The 19,367-nt window shown below is 58.4% G+C and overlaps 1 protein-coding gene across 4 annotated transcripts; it reads right to left on the minus strand.

Moving 5' to 3' along the window:
- Nucleotides 1-549: 549 nt before the first annotated feature.
- On the minus strand, nt 550-17,375 carry RNASET2 (ribonuclease T2). Of its 4 annotated transcripts, none has more exons than XM_037061581.1 (10): nt 17,303-17,375; nt 15,930-16,114; nt 13,567-13,627; nt 10,953-11,008; nt 9,474-9,531; nt 6,922-6,992; nt 4,748-4,861; nt 2,932-2,977; nt 1,629-1,703; nt 550-906 (listed from the first exon to the last, which is right to left on the minus strand). In XM_037061581.1, the coding sequence occupies exons 2-10, from the start codon at nt 16,016-16,018 to the stop codon at nt 712-714; spliced, it is 765 nt and encodes a 254-aa protein (XP_036917476.1). In that variant the 5' UTR covers nt 16,019-16,114; nt 17,303-17,375; the 3' UTR covers nt 550-711. The 4 variants fall into 4 exon arrangements, with proteins under 4 accessions (XP_036917476.1, XP_036917242.1, XP_036917387.1 ...); XM_037061347.1 differs by lacking the exon at nt 17,303-17,375 and adding an exon at nt 16,786-16,913; XM_037061492.1 differs by lacking the exon at nt 17,303-17,375 and adding an exon at nt 16,335-16,440.
- Nucleotides 17,376-19,367: the final 1,992 nt, after the last annotated feature.

The following is a 19,367-nucleotide window of genomic DNA, read 5'->3' on the forward strand; positions in this document are numbered from 1 at the left end:
GCCGGGGGTCGGGGGTCAGGGAGTGCACGCAGCAGCCCACCCAAGCCTGGGCTGTCCCATCATTTGTAAGAAAAGCCACGCTATCCAGAGTGAAAGGCAGGGCACTCGGAAGCCTGGGCCAGAGTGTTTCTGAGGACTGACTGGCCAGCAGCCCAGACTGCCTTCCGATAGGAAGGAGGGGACCTGTGTAAACTGCAGGTCCAGTTTTCGGGGAAGCCCCATGCCTGGGCGGGAAGCTGCCTGGCACTTCCTAACCCACCCAGGTCCCCGGGAGATGCAGGTGCCCTCAGAGCACCTGCCAGTACGTGGGCCCCTGGAGGACATGCCTGCGCCCAGGCAGCCCACGGAGGGAGAGGCTGGCGGGGGGCGGTGGGGGTGGGGGCCTGTTTTGTTAGCCCTGAGGCGGGAGGTGGAGACGCCCCCAGGTGCCCAGATGACCCAAGGGCAGCCCCCCCTCAGGGATGTCGGCGAGGCCTCCGAAGCCCCAGCCATCTGCCAAAGGCCCAGGCGCCTGCCTTGTTTCCCAAAGGGACAGATACACACAGGAGGAAAAGGGAAAACGTGGCTTTATTCCATACAAAACTCCACTCTCAGGCGCGACGTGAGAGCAGAACGAAACAGGCTGGATGGCGGCCGCTGAGAACACGAGGCTGCCCCGTGCTCTGTGACGGTCTCCTGCACTTCGAACGGGCACACTTCCGGGTGTGGGCCTCAGTGCCTGCCCTCGGGGGGCGGGGGGTAGAAGACCGGGCCGTCCTCGCAGACCTCCAGGCCCCGCAGCGCCCCCGCCCGCGGCCCCCTGCCGTCCCTCGGCTCTCGTGGCTCCCCAGGCTCCGTGCAGTTGCGCAGCTGCAGCTCCTTGGTGAAGCAGAGCTCGATCTGGCCGAGGATCTGCACCTCCTCATCCTGAACACGAGATGAGAGTCGGGTTAGAATTCGGGTCCAGGGTCATCATCCCAGCTCCACGATTGCCATGACTTTGAACTTGAACAAGAGGCGTCTTCCTGCCTGGGATGTGGACTCCAAGAACAAGCCCCTCCCTCCCACAGTGGCCTGGCCCAGGGTCCTGGGGCCACTGGGACTCCAGGTCCCCACCAGGCACTGCTGTCCCAGAAGTTCACACAACTACAGGGGCGGGAAGACAGCTGCACACACATCGTGCCCCATAACACCGGGGTGGCGGGTGGCTTCCTGGGCAAACCGCCAACTGCATGCTAACCCAAGAGACTCACGTCTCCTTCAGCTGACAAAACAGACTACAGCTCGCCTATGAATTGGACAGAAGCACTGAGACCACGGACGGAGTAAATCAGAAATGTTCAACCGCAGCACAGCCCCCTCTACAAGACCTTCTGGAGGGGTGCATCCTGGGGAGGGGTGCGTCCTGAGAAAGCAGACCCTGTCTGCATGGAGCCAGAAAGCAAGGTAAGTTCAACACGCACACAGCACACACGTAGTGTGTGCCCATAGTCACACCTCATGCATACACACCTGCACCACACGTATGTACACACACACACAAGCAACTCCGCCCCGGGGAGCTCCGTGGTCAGCACAGAGCTTCCCGCAGATAAAGGGAACTTGTCCTCTCGATAAAGACAGGAAGGTCCACGAAACAGCACTCTGACCTGCTCTGGCGGAAGACACTGGACTTTAGGCACGACTCCGTACAAGCTGGCAAGGGCCTCTTTGATATCTGAAATCTGAAATCAGGAAAGCGCATTAGAAACGAAACTCCCACAGAGAAAGCCCAGCAGCTCTCTGGTCAGACGTGACGCTGGCCCACATCCTCGAGAACACGGCTGACAGCAGTGTCCTAGCTCAGCAGACGGGGCAGGCCATGGCCTCCGCCCACCGGACCGCAGCCACACACGCCCTGCTCTCTGCCTTGCTCCCCCGGCTGCACCCAGAGCCTGGGGGGCGGGTGCAGAAGCAGATGGTGCCCTGACGGTCACTCCGGCCAATGCTCACACGCCGGAACCTGCTGCTGAGTCACCTTGCCGGCTCTGGAACAGATTAAGTGCCCGAGGCCCATAGGAGCTCCGGAAAAGCTTGTGGTCACTGCTGCCTTTGGTATAATTGAAGGTGAGTTCTGGGCAACGCTCAGGGCACATCCCCTCATCCCTGGGGCAGGAGTCCAGATGACTCCCAGCATTCTTACTTTCTTGGGGCTCCCCAGAAGGGTGGTCAGGGGGCAGCAATTATCCATCCCCAGGGTCACTGTGCCCCCCACACCCCCCATGGGGGGAGGGAGGGATCCAGAGAGCAAGACCAAAGGGCCTTGGCTGTCACACTCTGTCAGCCGTGGTGTCCGAACGACAGAACTACTATTGGTGACTTTCAGCCTCGTTCACCCACACCTGTGATCGGACAAAACCACGTCTGAGAACCGGCTGGGCTTCTCTAACACGAGAGCCACAGACCGACGCAGTAACTGGCCAGAGAGCGACCGCCTCGGGGCCTGTGGTCACACCCTCTGCCTGCTGGGCAGCTCATCAGGTGCCTGGAGGGCCGGAGGGCGGCTGTGGGCCAAGGTGACGCTCCTGTGCATGCTTACCTGCCAGTGGGATCTGGTCATGCTCAAGTCCCTACAGTCTTACCATAAAAATGAAAAAGGATAGTGTCGTCATGAAAACAGGGACAAATGCTGTTTCATCCTCAAACAAAATGTTATGAAACCGAATGCTCCCCAAACTGCCTATCCCAGTCGGACATGCTTCCAATGGTCAGTGTAAGCAGCCTTCCACACACACTCACTGCGCACGGGGAGACACAACTGAACACAAGGCTTCTAGAAGTGCAGCAGTGACGTAGGAAGGAGGACCGTCTGGCCACGCTAAGGCCGAGGGCACCCCAGGCTGGCCCTTTAGCCTGCCAGGTGTCCCCAGGTCCGAAGGGACGGGTTTGACGAGAAGTTCAAAGCAGACTGACCTGGTAGTAATTGCCGGACGGCCGAATCCCCAGCTTCAGGAGCATGCTAGAGTTTAAAGTGAGGAAGACAAGTTAGCTATAGAAGGAAGGCCCGTTTTCCTTTCCCGTTCTTCCCGAACGGGAAGAGAAGAAGATGCTCTTAAAGTGAGTGCTTTTTTTTTTCTCCCACTAACACGGGCAGCAAGCCAGTGGCTGAGGCCGGCCCTGCACCCAGCACTGCGGCCCGGCCCCACCCAGTCACCACGCCTGTTCTAAAAGACAGTTCATCAGCCTGGGGCTCTAGGCTAGTCTCCAGAGACGGCGCGGGGCCAGAGCTGTGACCACCTCCAACACCGGCAGCCTTGAAGCTTTTCCTACAGCACAGGGTTTGACCCAGCTCCAGCGACCAGCCCCCAGTGCCGTGTGATGAACTGCCTACCTTGTGGAGGCACAGTAGAAATTCTCACACTAATAGTGCCCCCCAAGCCCCTCATGCCTCTCTGGGTCACCTGGAGGGAGCCATGCAGACTGGACGCAGGGATGGTGCATCAGCCGAGCAGGGGGGGCCTCTTTAGCTGCGGTTTCTGACAAAGGGACCCTGCGTTGACGAGCCAGCCTCTGTCAGCTCTGGTCTCTGGGCTGCAATGCCCTGGAGCTCTCGGGTTGGGGTGGGGTGGGGTGTCCAGCCAAGGTCCTCGGGGCCCAGGAAACTCACCGGCCCACTGCCTGCCCCGGCTGTCTGCCCATGTAGGAGAAAGGCCAGACTCCAAAGAGTTGGTGCCCAAATGCAACATTTCTCAAATTTCTACATTTAGGACAGGTGGCAGTGACCATAGCGTAAATATGTTCCGCGAAACAGAGACTGTTATAAAGTTAGCCTGTTTCTGCTCCATTCCGTGAGGCAGTGAGACGATGACAAATCACCCCCGCCTCCCACTGGGCCATGCTGGCAGGAGCCTCCGGGCTCGGGTCCCCAGAAACTCTGGTGAAGAGTGAAACTGCGGGGGAGATGGCGTGCAGCCCCCTTTGGCACGAACCCCCCGGTCCATCTTGTCAGGTCAAGATATTCTGCATTTTATCAGGTTTGCCACTTTTAAATTATACGTGAATTAAAAAAACCTGCTAGCTTATGGCGTCTGACAGGCTTGCCTCTGAGAGAGACTCTGTAGTGATGGTTTATAATACGGAGGAAAATGCAGGACGTTAAGGTTTGAGGTCTTTACTTTAAGGCCCGACAGGCAGGTTGGACCCGGCCCCCAGCGGGGAGCCGTGGGGATGGTTTCTGAGAGTTCTGAGGCGCACGACTGGAGACCTGTCCCGCTGCCCCAGGGCCTCTGCACCGGGCAGGCTTTAGCCAGATCCCAAGGGCCTGGGGGCTTCCCAAGGCCTTGGGCCTGGCCCACCACCCTCCCCGCTACTCCGGGGGCACTGCAGCAAAGACCCAGAGGTCACCAACGACCAGTCTGAGAACTGTCCTGTGCACTCAATTCACTTTCACTGGAGACTGAGGCTGGATGAGGCCCGCCCTGGTCAGTGCCGCTTTCCTTAGGCCGACACACTGCGCGATGACGTCCCCGCCCGGAGAGGAGCCCCAAGGCCTCGTGTCCACTCCACGTGGCCAGGACCCAGAGTGACATGGAGAGGCAGGAGACACGGGTACCCCTTACAAGGACGGCCCACGTCCAGGACCCACGGCACTGCAGGAGGGCAGAGGCCCTCACTGAGTGGCTCCAGGCTCGCCCAGGGGTGGGGACATCATACCCAGGGGTTGGGGGCGCCAGGGAGGTCGCCACACACAGCAGCTGCCTATGCGGAGCCGCCAGGCCACGGGGCCTACCTGTTCAGGGCGAGCCCCTTGTACAGGTCCAGGCCCTTGCTGAAGTACTTCTGCTGGGAGTTGAGGGCCTCCAGCTGCGCGACACAGGTCCCGTGCTTCTCCCACTCATGCTTCCTGGAAGGTGGCAGGACATCCCCAGTTAAAAGGGCATGGAGCTGCTGGCCGGTGTGGCTCAGGGGATTGGGCGCTGGCCTACAACCCGTGGCCGGTTCAGTTCCCAGTCAGGGCGCACGCCTGGGCTGTGGGCCAGGTCCCCAGTAGGGGGCGTGTGAGAGGCAACCTTGTATCTCTCTCACCCAGTAGGAAGCATCAAAGTCCTCCTCTGTGGCACAGGGAATGGTCACATCGCTTGGAACTGGACACTTCTCATTTAACGCGAAGTTGTCCAATCAGAAGTGACCATCGTGCAGCCTCTCTCCTCTCCCACTGCCAAGCAGGGCACATGAGCAGAGATGGGGGGGCCACCTGTGACACCCTGGGCCGCCTCAGGGACCAACCGCTGAGGCCCAGGGACGCCTTCCCCAGGGAGGCTGCGTGGCCACGCTGGCCCTGGCTCCCTTCCTGATGAGAATCAGGAGCAGAGGGTTGTGTGCGTGGTGCGCGCATCCCAACACGGCTGATTTACCGAGAGGGTTAATCTCACTTAGGGCACGATCCCGAGCCCCTGGAGCACCAAGGTCGTCTGCTCTGCATGCTCGGTTCTTATCTGGCATTAACCGGCACGGTTTTCTGACCGCTGCCTCTCCCCGCCAAGGCCGGGCTGGGCAGACGGCCCTGCAGTAACGGTGACTGGGCAGCTGGGGCCCGCCTGTGGCAAACAGGGAGCCGGGAATGACAGCGCTGTGTGGGCATTCCCCACCCCTGTCCTTTTGTACTGGGGAGCTCTGGGGGGCATAAATATTGACTAGTGGGTGACATTTGTCTTCGTCACAGTACAAGAGGTTTAAAGTGCGCAACCGAACCATCCAGCCTAGAAAAGGGGATCGCTTTGCCTTTATCCAGTGTAAGCGCACACTTGGTCCGCACCACGTTGATTAAATCTTCAAGGACGCAGCCCACAGGAGATCCTTGTATGTTTGTGGATTTCGCTGTTAAGCCACGTGGAACACTGTCACGACCGGAGGTAGGACAGTTGATATACTTAGTTACCATACCCGTCAGCGGCTGCGAAGCGCAGTGTAACTGCTGCAGCTGTTGCCCGTTTCTGTTCCTTCAGGCACTATCCCTCCGAAACCCTCCGGTGGAGCCCCCAACCACCCACCTCCCCACTTGCCTCACGGGCTTCTCCTCTGCGTCAGAGGCGACTTCAACCCACAGACCCGGGACCCACGGGGCCTGAACCAGCTTCCTGCCCCAGCCCCTTGCACTAAACACAAGTGACCAAGACCGCAGACACCCTGGTCATTCCATTTCGTTTTCGAAAGCTTTTCTCTAAAATTCACTCTGTTTCTGAAAATGCTTCAAAAAATATCTGAGGTTAAGTTAACCCTTTTGGACAAAATCTGACCAGTTGTAATCTGAATTGTAAATTGACACACTGGAGTGAGGTGGAGAAAATGAAGAATTATCTTCAGTTAATAAAAATATAAATTAAAAGAATGTTAATTTTATCTTCTTCAAAAGCAACGACGTTAAAAGCTGTCTTGAATTAAAGACAGCACTCCTCCTCGGCTCAGCCCGGCTTTCGCCCCACTGAGAGGTGTGTCAACGGGGCGGCCGAGGCCTGAGCCTCGGCGGAAATGCCCCCTTTCCTCCCCCCCTGAAGACCCTCTTCTTCCCAACCATGTTCTCCTTGTTCCGGGCATTTCAGACACAGCCCAGTTTCTCCCTCGGCTACTCTGTCCCATCGGACTTGGAGTGGCAGCTTCTGAGACCCGCAAGTCATTTAACCTCAGCAGAGGACGTCTTCAAAAGCAGGCAACGAATGAAGTAACAGATTAAAAATGTGCTGACAAAGTGCCTTCCCCACCCCCGTTTTTATCCATCGGAGAGGGTGGCACCACAGACGGCATGGGGGGGGGGCATTCTGCGTTACAGGTCATTCACGCCCCTCAGCCCGGAGGACAGGTTGTGCACTCTGTCACCTGTGTGTCCCAGAGTTCCACGGGAGCACCCTGGCAAGGCTCCCACCGTGCCTCAGGCTCATGATGCTGACGAATGTTGACGGAACTTACCAGAAAGTGCTGCGATTGGCGGGCGAGTGGAGGACATCAGGCCAGTACATGTACATTTCTTGCAAAAGATCCTACGTATAATCAAAGACTTTAGATAGACCAACGCACAATGAGAACTGTGTCATCAATAACACTCAGTGACTTACTGTAATTCCGTGCTTATTTCACATGAAGCGTTTGAGCCACACGGAATCTAAACATGAAACCTGGGCACCCACAGGCACGTCTGAACACACAAGCTCCCCTAGGTGAGTGGTCCATCCAGACAACGTAATACTACTCAGCACTTAAAAAAGAAATGCGCCACCGACCCATGAAAAGGTTCCCGTGGGGGAACCTTCGGCACGCGTGGCTGAGTGAAAAAGAGCCAGTCCCAACGGGCAGTGGGGCCCTAACTCCACGACGGTCCCGGAGAGGCAAAACTACGGGAACAGTAAAGCGACCCGGGGTGGCGGGGGTCGGGGGTCGGGGGTCGGTGGGGGGTGAATGGACAGAGCTCAGCAGACTTTCAGGAAGTGACGCTGCTCCATGTGACACTGTGATGGGGCATGATGTCACCATACCTTTGCCCAAACCCACAGACTGTCCAACACAAGGAGGAACCCCCATGTCAAGGATCAACTTCAGTCAGTAACAAAGTATCAGTGCAGGCCCATTAATTGTAACAACTGTGCCACACGAATGCAAGCCACTCAACCTTTCTACGGGTTTCTAGAACTGCCCTAAAAAGCAAAACATCCAGTGCCCTGGCTGGTGGGGCTCAGTGGGTTGAGTGCGGGCCTGCAAACCAAAGAATTGCGGTTCGATTCCCAGTCAGGGCACATGCCTGCAACCAGGCCAGTTCCCAGCAGGGGATGCGCGGGAGACAACCATACATTGACGTTTCTCTTCCTCTCTCCTTCCCTTCCCCAATTAAAAAAAAAAAGTAACATCCCAGTAATTAAAATAAACAAGCAACAAGCAAGCTCTCCTCTCCCAGCAGAGGAGGGGGAGGCCTGAGGCCCGATGCCTTGCTGTCTCCATCTCTACTTGCTTCCACCTCCACCATTTGGGCCCCCCCCACCAGCCCTTGGGGGGTGATGGACAGTGACCAGACAACCCAAACTAGGCCATTTTGTTTGGGACGAATGCTGACTGGGACACTCTGCAATCACACCTAGCATGGCAATGGCAATTGCAGCTGGGTTCCTCAGCTCCCAGTGCCCTCCCATGGGGATTGGGGGCGGCGGGGGGAGGTCAGAGGTCAGAGAAACGATGCTGAGCCAGCACTCTGACACCCAGGCCCACGGCCTGCCCCGGCCACACCGGCTCCCTCCTTCGCTACTCAAAGGCTCTGTGCTCTCCACCCAGGGCCTTGGCAACATGCTGCGTCCTCGGCATTCCTTGCCCTTCACCTACAGATTCCAGCTCAAATGTCATCTCCTCAGAGGAGCCTCTCTGGGGTGCTCCGCTCTCCAGGCACCCTTTTAGTTCTGTGTGGCTGAGGTGGCGTCATTGACACCCATGTCCAATGACACCGAGCAACGTGGGCCGGGACCACGTCTGGTGGTGCTCCCTCCCCTCCAGCCCTGAGCTCGGGACCTGGCCAGCAGCAGGTGCTCAGTACACGGTCACTGAACAAATTCATCTCTAATTCCACTCTAGGATCACTTGATTTAACCAGGAAGGTCTCTGAAGCATTGGGGGGAGGCGAAGTAGGTCTGGGAAGAGGAAAGTACCTCTGAGGAGGGTGCGTTACCAGCTTTGGGGTACACTAATGACCCCTGAAGCTGGCCCCATGCTGCTGAGGGTCCCCGTGGGACGAAGAGAAAACAATCCCCGTGGACTAGAGCTGTGGTGGGTTTAGAGCTAACGACCTTGTCCTTTCGGGGCCACACATTCCTAGGAGGACCCATAATGTTAGCACCTTCTGAGTCTGCCCCAGGAGGCCAGGGGGCCCTAGTGGCCTTAAGTCCAGGTGCCGGTGGCCCTGGCAGATGACCAGTCACACATCCCCCGGAGGAGAGGGAAGCCCCTGCACAGATGTGCACACGCGTGTGTGCGTGGGCAGCGCATCGGCTGACCTCTCTCCGGCCTGTGAGGTATCTTTGGCAGGACCCTCTGACCAGAAGGACTGGTCACTCCCTCCCAGTGCCCAGGGGGAAATCTGCCCCACACAGGCCACGAAGAATAGCCAAGGTGTGGCCGTCTCTTCCTCGAGCCACGGCTGTCCATTTGGGTGTGCTTGCCATCTGCCAAGCTGGGGGTGAGGGAAGGGGGGATGGAACGGCAGCAGGGACTCTGGGAGCAGCAGGGCGGGGCTCTGGGCGGGCACGTGAGAGCCCGGCAGCCCGGCAGCTGCCGCTGCCTACAGCTTGCTCCCGGGCGGAGGAGGAGAGGCTTCATTCCTATTTCATTTAGTGTCTGGGCTCACGTGTCCCAAGGTGCCAGGGGTTCGATCCTGGCCACCCTCTCTTTAAGAGTCATGACCCTCTCTTTAAGAGCTGGCCCCAGGGCACCAGTCGGCGCCCCAGAGTGACACCCTGAGGAGCGACATCACGAGGAGTCCGTACCTTAATCTCGTCGAGGTCGAAGTGCCAGGAGCGGTTGCACACTTCCGCTTTGTCAGCCCTGGGGATTTAAACGCGAAAGAGAGACGTTTCAGTCTCGGTTGGGATGGGGTCCGAGGACAGGAGAAAACGTCCCACTGAGGTCTACGGAGGACGAAGGGACGCTGAGTGGGGACGTGCAGGACACGAGAGGCGCAGGCGCGACCCGCAGAGGAGGGGGAGGAGGAGGTGGCGACGGCGCTGGCCCGATGCTAACAGCAGCAGCCAGCAGGGGGCGCTCCAAGGCAGGTCGGCGGGGTTCCAGCTGGGGGGTCGCAGCCTTCAGGGAGCTGTGCTGTGCAAAACCCCACTCCACAACCGCGTGTGAGGATGGCAGGAGCGCCACCCCTTCAAAGGGAGGCGACAACGTGAAGAAGGACTCAGCTAGGACGTTTTACAGCACCAAGCCCTCCGTGTGCACGTCACCCCAGCCTCAGGCACCTGCAGCTTCAGCCTGGGCCCGAGGTCCTCAAATCTACTCTCCCGACCCCTGTTGTGTCCCTGGCCTAGAACAAGAGCCACCCCCACGGGGATGGCAGCGTCACTGTGCACTGTCACCGCCTCTCATAGGTGGGGCAGTAGAGGCACCAGACAGCCCCAGAAACCCAGGGCCCAACACACTAAAGTGTCCAGGTCCCCGACAAGCCTGGGGGAAGGTGGCCTAGAGGCCAGGTCCCCAGACCCTGGTCCACTCTGCTCTCTGCTGACCTCTGTTCCCGAGGCACGCCTGTGCCGGCCGCAAGCAGTAGGGTCCTGCTCTCAACCAACCAGGGATGAGACAGGTCGGGTTGTGGGGCATACTAATGTGCACAGCCTAGCACCCCAAATACATGCACAGAGAGCAGAGGAACAGACTAGACAAAACATGGACAAAAGCAGAAAAATTAGTCTGGGTGTCTGTGAAGTGTGTATAACACAGATTATATAGCCCCAGCTGGTACAGCTCAGTGGACTGATTGTTGGCCGGAGAACCAAAAGGTCACCGGTTCAATTCCCAGTCAGGACGCATGCCTGGGTTGTGGGCCAGGCCCCCAGTAGGCACCAAATCAATCTATCTCTCGCACATCGATGTTTCTCTCCCTCCTTTCCCCTCTCTCTAACAACAAAAATAAATAAAATCTAAAAAATTATGATTAAAATATAATTTACTGTCCCCCAAAGAAGAAATGAGAAAATTAAAATTCAGTAATCCTAAAATAGACCCAGAATCCTTAAATGCATATCAAAATGGAACTAAGTACCAATAACACAATTAGGATTATGTTAGAGACATGAAAGGTATTTTCGAACGAGGGTCTGGTCTACTGAATAAACTGTAGGGTCTTCTAAAGTCGGCTGACTGTACACAAAAACCTCAAGTGTAAACACTAGGACCAGACTCAAGCTAGAGTCCCCCCGAGCCAGCCCCCCAAGCGCCGAGCTTTCGCTGTGCGGGGTGCTTGCCATAGTCCGTGTATCGTCCAGTAATCCGGGGGGCTTCTGCAGTTGTTCTCGACCTCCTGAAAAGAGATGGGCAGAGAAGAGTCGGCCCGCTGCTCACTGAAGCTCACGCAGCAGCCTTCCTTTCTCCCGACACACCGGTGACACCCAGGAGGGACCGACACAAAACAAATCCTGTGCTAATTTGTGATCGTTTCATTCCCGAGACACACTCACAGGCAACTGCGCAGGGCCGGAGCCGGGTTGGTTTACACCGATCCTCAGTGTAAACGACAGAATTAAAGGCCAGTTTTTGCTCTTTTTTATCTGCTCGGAAATAGAGTTAATCTGGTGGAAACACTGCTGTCCGTGAATACGTCTCCTGTCATTTAACTGTAAATGGGTGTTTGGGGACAAGGCTCACGACCCCCACGGGCCCCGCGTCTGTCCGGCACCAAGTCCAAACAGGGCAGCACAACTGGAACCACCGAATCTGAGCTGTGGAAACGCCGAGGCCAGAACGGGAGCAAGTGATGAGAGACACAAGACCCTGTCTGTGTACTGTTTTTCGGGGACCTCCAAACTGCTCAGCTAAAATGGAGTTTTTCCTAAATAAACAGCCATCAAGAAATATATTTTCACTATCAAATGAGATACACAAATAGAAAGGGCCAGGCGAGGGCCAGGTGAGGGCCGGGGCACAGGGGCTTCTGTGACTGGTCGGGACACTAGGGGGTCTGGGGAAGGAGCTGAACTATCTGCTGTGCGGAGGCCACAGAATGACCAGGCAGGAGAGCAGGGTGACAAAGGCGGGGTCAGAGCCCCAGGCCCTGGGTCCCCAGCGCAGACCTGGAGGGTCAGGCTGGGTAAGAGCAAAGCTGGACCTGCACCAGCCTGGGTCTCCTGCTGGCTCCATGCCCAGTGTCTGGGGGAAACTTTCTGGGGTGACGGGGCCCACGGGGCAGCTGGCTTCCATCACCAGGGAGGCCTCTGGCAGGTGCCCCAGGGGTCATGCTGAACAGGAGGACAGGCCTGTCCCTGCACCTGCGAGGTCCGCCTCCCTTGGCGGAAAGGTGCCTGGGGTGGCACCCAGACGAGAGTGACTGCCGTGGCCACCCAGATTGAAAAGAACTCCCTAATAAGAACACTTTGCTAGTTAAAAATTTGCTGCAATCTCACTTCCAAAGCCCCACGGCAGAAGGCACTTCTGTGCGGTGCCATCAGCAGCCTGAACCCACCCACCGTGGTCCCGCAACTGGCTCGCCCGCCGGAGACCTTGCTCCCGCCCTGAGGAAGTTCCCCAGGTGGCCCAGGACACAGCTCTGCACACACAGGCCCTTCCCGCCACCATCTTAACCGACTGGGAGCCAGATGAGGCTGCCAACCAAACTGGGCACAGGTGACAGGTGGCTGCACCCTCCCCTGCACCTGCCCCCAGAGCAGAGAAACCGCACGGGGAGGCAGGGAGGACAATACTTGTGAAGTGTGCGAAACTGCGCACAGAGCAGCCTCGTCCAGTGCGTGTGCACACTGTTAGAAACACTTCTGGGTCGGGAGTACAATTTGGTGGGAGTAACAAGTGATATTTCATCTTCATTTGTCAACAGGAAAATCGGTCAGGGAGGAAGTGGGAAGAAGCCACAGGGCTCCGGTGTCGCGGGGTGACCAAGCCACAAGGCAGTTATTGGCTGCTTCCAGCTCTCAGTGATTAAGGGAAGGGCCTCTTGTAACTCAGATTCTCGAGAGAGAACTTCAGAAACACTCTCCTTGTATCTAGAGATCGCCTGGCACTACGGGGGGCACTTCGGGTCTGGGCAACGGTCAGCAGCTTTACTCCCCGCCCGCAGAGGAGGGGTGGGCTGAGGCAGGGTCCCCCGACACTGACACAGAGCCCCTCCATCTCAGACAGGGTCCTCTCCACAGTGACACTGTAAGGACAGAGGGCCCAGAACGAGACACGGGCACAGATTGGACAACGGGCCTGTGGGGGACCAGGGGCCGCGTGCATCTGTGCCGAGCGGAGCCCAGAAGGCTGTGGTCTCCGCAGACACATTCCGACCAGACTTGCAGAAACGGAGGGAGGAGCTGGGTCAGCCCTGCAGTGAGCTGAGCCCTGTCTCGGGCAAAGATAGGCTGAGGGCCTAACCCCCAGGGCCTGGGACCGCGACCTCAATTGGAAACAGGGTCTTCACGGTGTCATCGGGTGAAGGTGGGGGCCGACCGGGTGGGGTGGGCCCTGATTCTGATCCCTGGGGCTCTCACAAGGCACAGAGACACAGAACGGAGGCCCCCTGTGAGCACAGAACGGACCTTGAGTGACGTGTCCATGAGCCAAGCACACCCAGTCCCACCAGCAACGCCAGAAGCTTCCAGAAGGGGCCAACCCTGCCAGCACCTCAGCTTCAGACGTCAGACTCCAGAACTGAGAGAACACATTCCTGACGTCTGAGCCACCCAGGCTGTGGCACTGGGTCACGGCCCCTGGGAACCTGTCACAGGCCCTCAGAGACGCAGTGTCCTGCTGGGAACAGCTCCCGCACCTCCCAGCCTGCGTCCCTGGCCCTCAAGGAGGGACTTCCCCCAAACCACAGGGGCAGGGTTCCCTGGATGGAGGGGCCACCGGGGCGGAAACACTCACCATGCACACAGTCGTAGGCCAGTGGTGAACCATAATCAGCTTCTTCCACTCATGGTCGCCCCTGTGAAAGACAAGGAACTGGTTTTCCAAGTTTCAAAGTCACGGTAAATCGGTCCACCCACCCATTCACGCCCTCACTCCCTTGAGAAGCACCGAGTGCCTGCTGTGGCCCAAGTACCTCTGTGGTCAGGGAAGCCGTCCTGAGAGGGACAGAGTCCCCAGGCACCACTGTGGGGCGAGTCACCGCCCTGAGTGATAGCCGAGTCCCCGCCCTCTCGAAGTTCACCTGCCCGTGTGGGAGACGACACCCCAGTAAGTGAAGCCCACTCTCGGCGTTCTGCGGTGACAAGTGGTGAATATAACTAAGGAAGCAGACAGGCATGGCTGGGCGGAGAGGGGCTGAAATTCCAGCCAGGAAGCCAGGAAGGCCTCCTGAAGGGCAGTGGAGACTGGGAAGGCGGGAAGAGGCACACAGCTCCACAGTCCTGAGCAGGCTCACAGGCAGACCTGGGCCGCTCGTCCCCTGGTGAAACCCACAGGCCCTGCCAACCCCACTGCCTCGTTCATTTGGCTACCATGGAAGCAGCCCGAGGTCCTTCTGTCACCCCCATTCTGAGAACAGCTGCCCTGTTCTCTGCAGCACGGGTGCCCTGCGACCGGAGGGTGCCCCTTCCAGCCCTGGGTGCCATCTGGATACTAAGACTTTCCAGTGAGGCTTCAGAGCTGTGTCCCACGGGTACTCTCAGCAGGAAGCTCCAGCCCCGTTTGCCAGGCTCAGCAGACGGACAGACAGATGAGACAGAAAGGACTCAGGCTGCACACAGAGGCAGCAACAGGATGTCCTCAAGCAGAGGGTTCACAGGTGAAATAGGACCAGGCCTGGGCACCTTTGATTTTGTGCGTGAGTACTGCTGAGTAGGTGCCGATCGGCAGTATTACGAAACCTTGGTTTTAGGTCTGAAACGATAAAGCAAGGGCTAGGTATAGAAGAAAAGCCACAGGAACCGCAGCGTGAGCATCAGGGCTGGGAGAAGTGTTGGAAGCTTCGCCCCAGATGCAAAACCTGACTTCACACCAGGGGGAGACCACGCCTGCAGGCCAGGTCACGGCCGGGAGCCCAGACTGCCACCGACTGCACTGAAACTACCGAGACTATCAAGACATCTGAAACACAGTCCCCAGCCCCAGTCCAGGCCAAGGGGACACGAATGTAGAGAAGCTTCCTCCCACAGCACGGAGAAGCTGCGGACCCCCAGAGCAGAGGGGGAGAGAGAGCCAGTCACTGCGTTCTCAGCCCGGGTCATCCAGGGAAAACGCCCGCTGACCTGTGCAGCCCTCGCAGATCTGGATCAACTTTGTCCCAGTCAGGGCGCTGTCCAGTCAAGGAGGGTGCATGGTGGGCGTATGTTGTGGGGGCCGAGACTCCAGCCTTGGTCTTCAGCTGACACTGACTGATGACCCTTGACCCTGCTCCTAGCACACATGCACAGTAGGGGCAGGTGCTCATATATATAACTTCTTTTTAATCCTCACCCAATGATATGCGTATTGATTTTAGAGAGAAGAAGGCAGAGAGAAAGAGAAACATTGATCGGTTGCCTCCGCAGTGCCCTAGGGGGTGGTGGGTGGAGGAACCCGAAGCCTTGTGACGTGTTCGAGGATGGCCAACCAACCCAAACCGCCCCACAGGGGCGAAGGCCGGCGCTGTTTCCGTCTCCGCGCTGCAGATGAGCAGACCGCACACACAGCGCAGAGGTCCCACTCGGCCACTGCCCCACCCACCGCCTCTCCAGCGACACCCTGCACCCGAGGGCGAAAATCAGCTAGTGCCTGTGGCTCTTCAGAAAATACGCTTTCTGGGAACACTGGAACATAAGATTACCTTTAGAAATAGATGCTAAAATAGCAATGGTTTCGTTAAAGCTGTCATTAAAAAATTAAAACCCACCTTCACCCAGACCTGCGTAAGCGTGAAATCCTTCTATTGGTGTGATCATTACTAAAAGAAAACTAGAAGGAAAAATTCAAACCTGGTACTCCAGCTTTGGTTTCCTGTACTAAGTCGAGTGAGGATCCTGAAGGACACAGCCCATTCACCGCCTCCCCCGCGCCCCCCTCACACTGAGGAAAGCGCGGGGCAGAGCAGGAAACTTAAAAGGAGAAACCAGCACCCTCTCACTAACAGTGCGCTGCAGTCTAAGCTACAGGTGCGCCAACAACCTCTGGGAGAATTTCAGAGCAGGGACACACCGCGACCACCCGGCAGGGCCCCCTCCGATGCTGGGACCCTGCGCCCGCCAGGAACCCGGAAGCGCCGAGGACAGCCGGTGGGACTCGCACCGCGCACGCAAGGGCTCACCTACCTCCTCCAGAGCCCCTGCGCGCAGCAAAGGGCGCAGAAGGCCAGGCAGAAGGAGCACAGGACGACGCGGCGAGCTGCTGCAGACTTCATCGCGCCGAGACCTCTGGGAGGGACCCTGCAGGGGCGCAGAGGCTCCGCTTCGAAAGCACACGGGCACAGAGGGTCCGGGCCAAGCCTTGCACGTCCCTGAAAACGGACACTGTTTCTTAAGGCCTTCTCTGCACCGGACTGGAGGCCAACGAGCAGCGCCGTCCGCCCCGCTCACGAGGGGGTTCCACTGACCGAGACCCCGAGTCACCGCTCCGAGCGGGCCCCGGACCCAAGTGGACCCCACGCACCGGCCCTCGGCCCGCCGACCACCCGGAGCGCCTAGAGCACCCGAGCGCCAAAGGGCGCGCCGCCTCACCGGAGCCCGCCGGACGCGCCCGGGTCCCCGCCCGCGCCGCGCTGTGACCCCCACTGCCACCCCGCGGTTCAGGCGATTGCAGGCTCCGGCCCGAAGTTCTCCGCCCCCGGGCCGGACACGCCCCGGATCCGCCCCCGTAAAGAGCACGCCCCTCACGTGGACACGCGTCCAAACGGACACGCGCCCACAGACGGACAAGCCCCGAACGCGGGCTGCAGAGCCTGGCTGACAGACACGCCCCGCGACGCCCAACGTCGCGCCCCGCCCCCGGTCCCGCCCCTGCCCGGGTGTCCGGTTTCCGCCCGGGCTCCAGGCGGCGGCTTTTCTCTGCACCGCGGCAGCCGGCTCGCGTCCCCCACCCGTGAGGTCGGCTTTGGAGCCGCACGCTCCGAGGTCCTCTGTGTCCCCGCCCCGCGGCGAGCACGGCTGTCTCTTTGGGTCAGCCTGTTACCTTAAAGGAGCTCGGCGGGCGCAGTGGGCTCGCCTCCCCGCTGCAGGCCTGCGACTTCCAAGCTCCCCGCCCCCGCCTAATTGGGCTCGCTCCGCTCCCGCCGCGGGGGCCCCACCGCGTGCAGCGCCTCCGGGCCCTGGAGAGGGGCTTCTGCCCCCTCCCTGCCCCAGGGCCGCCAGCCTTCCCTGAGCACTGGCAGGTGGGAAAGCAAGCCGGTGGCCGCGCCCCTGCCGCCAGCGAGCGCCCCATGCCATGGAGCTCAGGACGGGGTGGTGCGACCCCTCGAGGCCGGCTAGAGGGAGGAAGGGAGGCCACTCCTGGATGACAGCCGCCCGCCTCTTGGCCACCCGCTGGTCCTCATCCCTCCTTCCAGGTCCTCAGACACGGCCCCCTCTGATGGCCGGGGACCCGGGCGCTGCGGCCCGGGGCCGGCTCTCAGATGAGAGATGATCTGATGGGGCCACGCCCGGGGAATAACGCTCAGGGTCTTGTCGTCGCCGTCGGATGAGATTCTTACCAGCTCCGCGGGCTCCCAGAAGCTCGCTCTGAGCCCGGGCCCGACCGACCGAAGGAAGTCGCTGCCCTTTTCACTTCCTCAGAGGGTTCTCTGCCGAGACCTGCACTGCGCCCGCCCCCCAGCTCACCACCGCCCCCCACCCCGCACCTCGTTAAGGCCCGTTCCTATCTACCTCCTGAGCTTCCTAAAAATCCAGCTTCCTCGGAGCCCTCCGCCCTCCGGGCCTGCCTGAATATCAGACGCTCAAGAAATACGTACTCCTGGGTGAAGTCCTCGGACAACTTCTTTGAAAGGAAATGTGTGTGTCCTGTGGGTGAAAGGGGGGCGCTGCAATAAATCTAACCGACAGTCACCTTCCAGGGTGATCAGATCATAAACCTACATCACTGGGCCGGTCAAGGTGCACAGTCACCCCCAGGCCTTTAACTTCTTTAGTGATTGAAACGTGTGAGCAGCCCTGGGCATTGTTCTTGGGAGTCTAGGTTGCCACACCTTGGAAATGCGGGAAGCAACGATTTCCTCCGGACCCCTACAGGGAGCACACCACCTTAATTACCCTGCACCCCACACCCTGCCCTGCTTTCTCTCGCCTGCATGCGCTTCTCAATCCTCAATGCACAAAAGAAACCGCTAACCTCATTCTCAGGGACACTTGAGAACGCAATGCGGTGCCAGCAGTTTTCACTCAAATTCTTATAAAACTCTCTACAGGTTTAAAAGAACCCCTGACGGGGGATCTGCAGGTTTCTCGAGGATTTCGCAAAAAGAGGCTTCTTTGTAGACAGAAGTAAACAACGTTAGAAGAACTGGGTGAGGGGGACTGGGAATGTTCCCCCCACCCCACCCCCAGGCCGGCCTGTGCCTCCATCCTGACCAATCAGAGTGGCCCCATGATGTCAACGCAGGAAAGGTCCAAACCTGTAAGAATTTTTATGAGTTTCTTTGAGCCAAACTGACGACAATGGCCGTGAAGAAAAATCTCAGCGGATTGAGAACATGCTGGGTAGAACGGCAGTTTCACCCCTTGGTTTATTCATTACAATCAAAGACGGGCCCCATGAAATCCACTGGTGGTGGGTTAGGGAGGTGGGAGAAAGCAAGGAGGGCTCTCGGAGACTGGATACAGAGTTAAGTGAAGAGACACATATTTCTTTAACATTGAATGGTTACCGGTTAACACTCGCAGCGCACAGACATGGTATTCGGGGAAGAAGGTCACGATCAGGGGTTCCTGTCTTGTGCTCTGGGGGAGGTTGTGCCCTGAGGGGTCTGGGAAAAGGGATTACTCCGACCTCTTTTTTTAGGGTCAAAAAGACTGTGAAACTGGAAAAGCCAGTGTGCGTGCTGCCTGTCACTTACCAGGCCCACAGAGCAGAGAAACAGGGGTGGGACGTTTATGGGTGCTTTATTCAGATGGCCAGCGATCTAAGAAGACGGTGGGCTTGTACCCTAACAGGCCATCTTACATTTCCTTTCCAGCCAGCCTTTTTAACGAGGGGGCAAAAGTGTGTGTGTGTGTGGGGGGGGGGGGAGTTGGGCCTCAGGAAAGAAGTGAATCAGATAAAATCCACACTCCTGCACTTTCCCTGACACCCTTCCATCGGCTGACTGGTCCTCTTTACCCGTGTCCTGAGTCCTGGGCGATTTTCTTTTCTGGGGCCCAGGTGGCTGTCTGTCTCTCCCAGGAACACAAGGGCTTGGATGCCACCTCGACTGCTTCTGGTCTCTTCTTGGGAACAAAGGTCAATCTCTTGTGGTCTCCTGGAGAGGGGGGGAGGGTTGCAGGGGGCTGTGCCTGCAGTTCCCGAAACAGTAGCTTTTCACACGCATTGACCTCTAGGCTTATTAACTATGACCTAAAACTAAAATTTCCCCACTCTTGAGTCCCCCATCAAACGGACAGGCTCAAGGTAAAGATCCACCTCTGTCAAGGGAGATACAGGCCTAGGACACGACTCCCTGCCCTGACTCCCTTTTAGTTACTGGAGGCAGGGTGACAGGAACAACTGCAGGTGAGGCACAGACTCACCCCCAGGCTGCGTGGGGGTGGGGGGCGGCTCTGCCC

This window comes from Sturnira hondurensis, unplaced genomic scaffold (genome assembly GCF_014824575.4).
Source record: "Sturnira hondurensis isolate 20B ecotype Veracruz unplaced genomic scaffold, ASM1482457v3 Scaffold0000167, whole genome shotgun sequence".
NCBI classification, from domain to species: Eukaryota; Metazoa; Chordata; class Mammalia; order Chiroptera; family Phyllostomidae; genus Sturnira; species Sturnira hondurensis.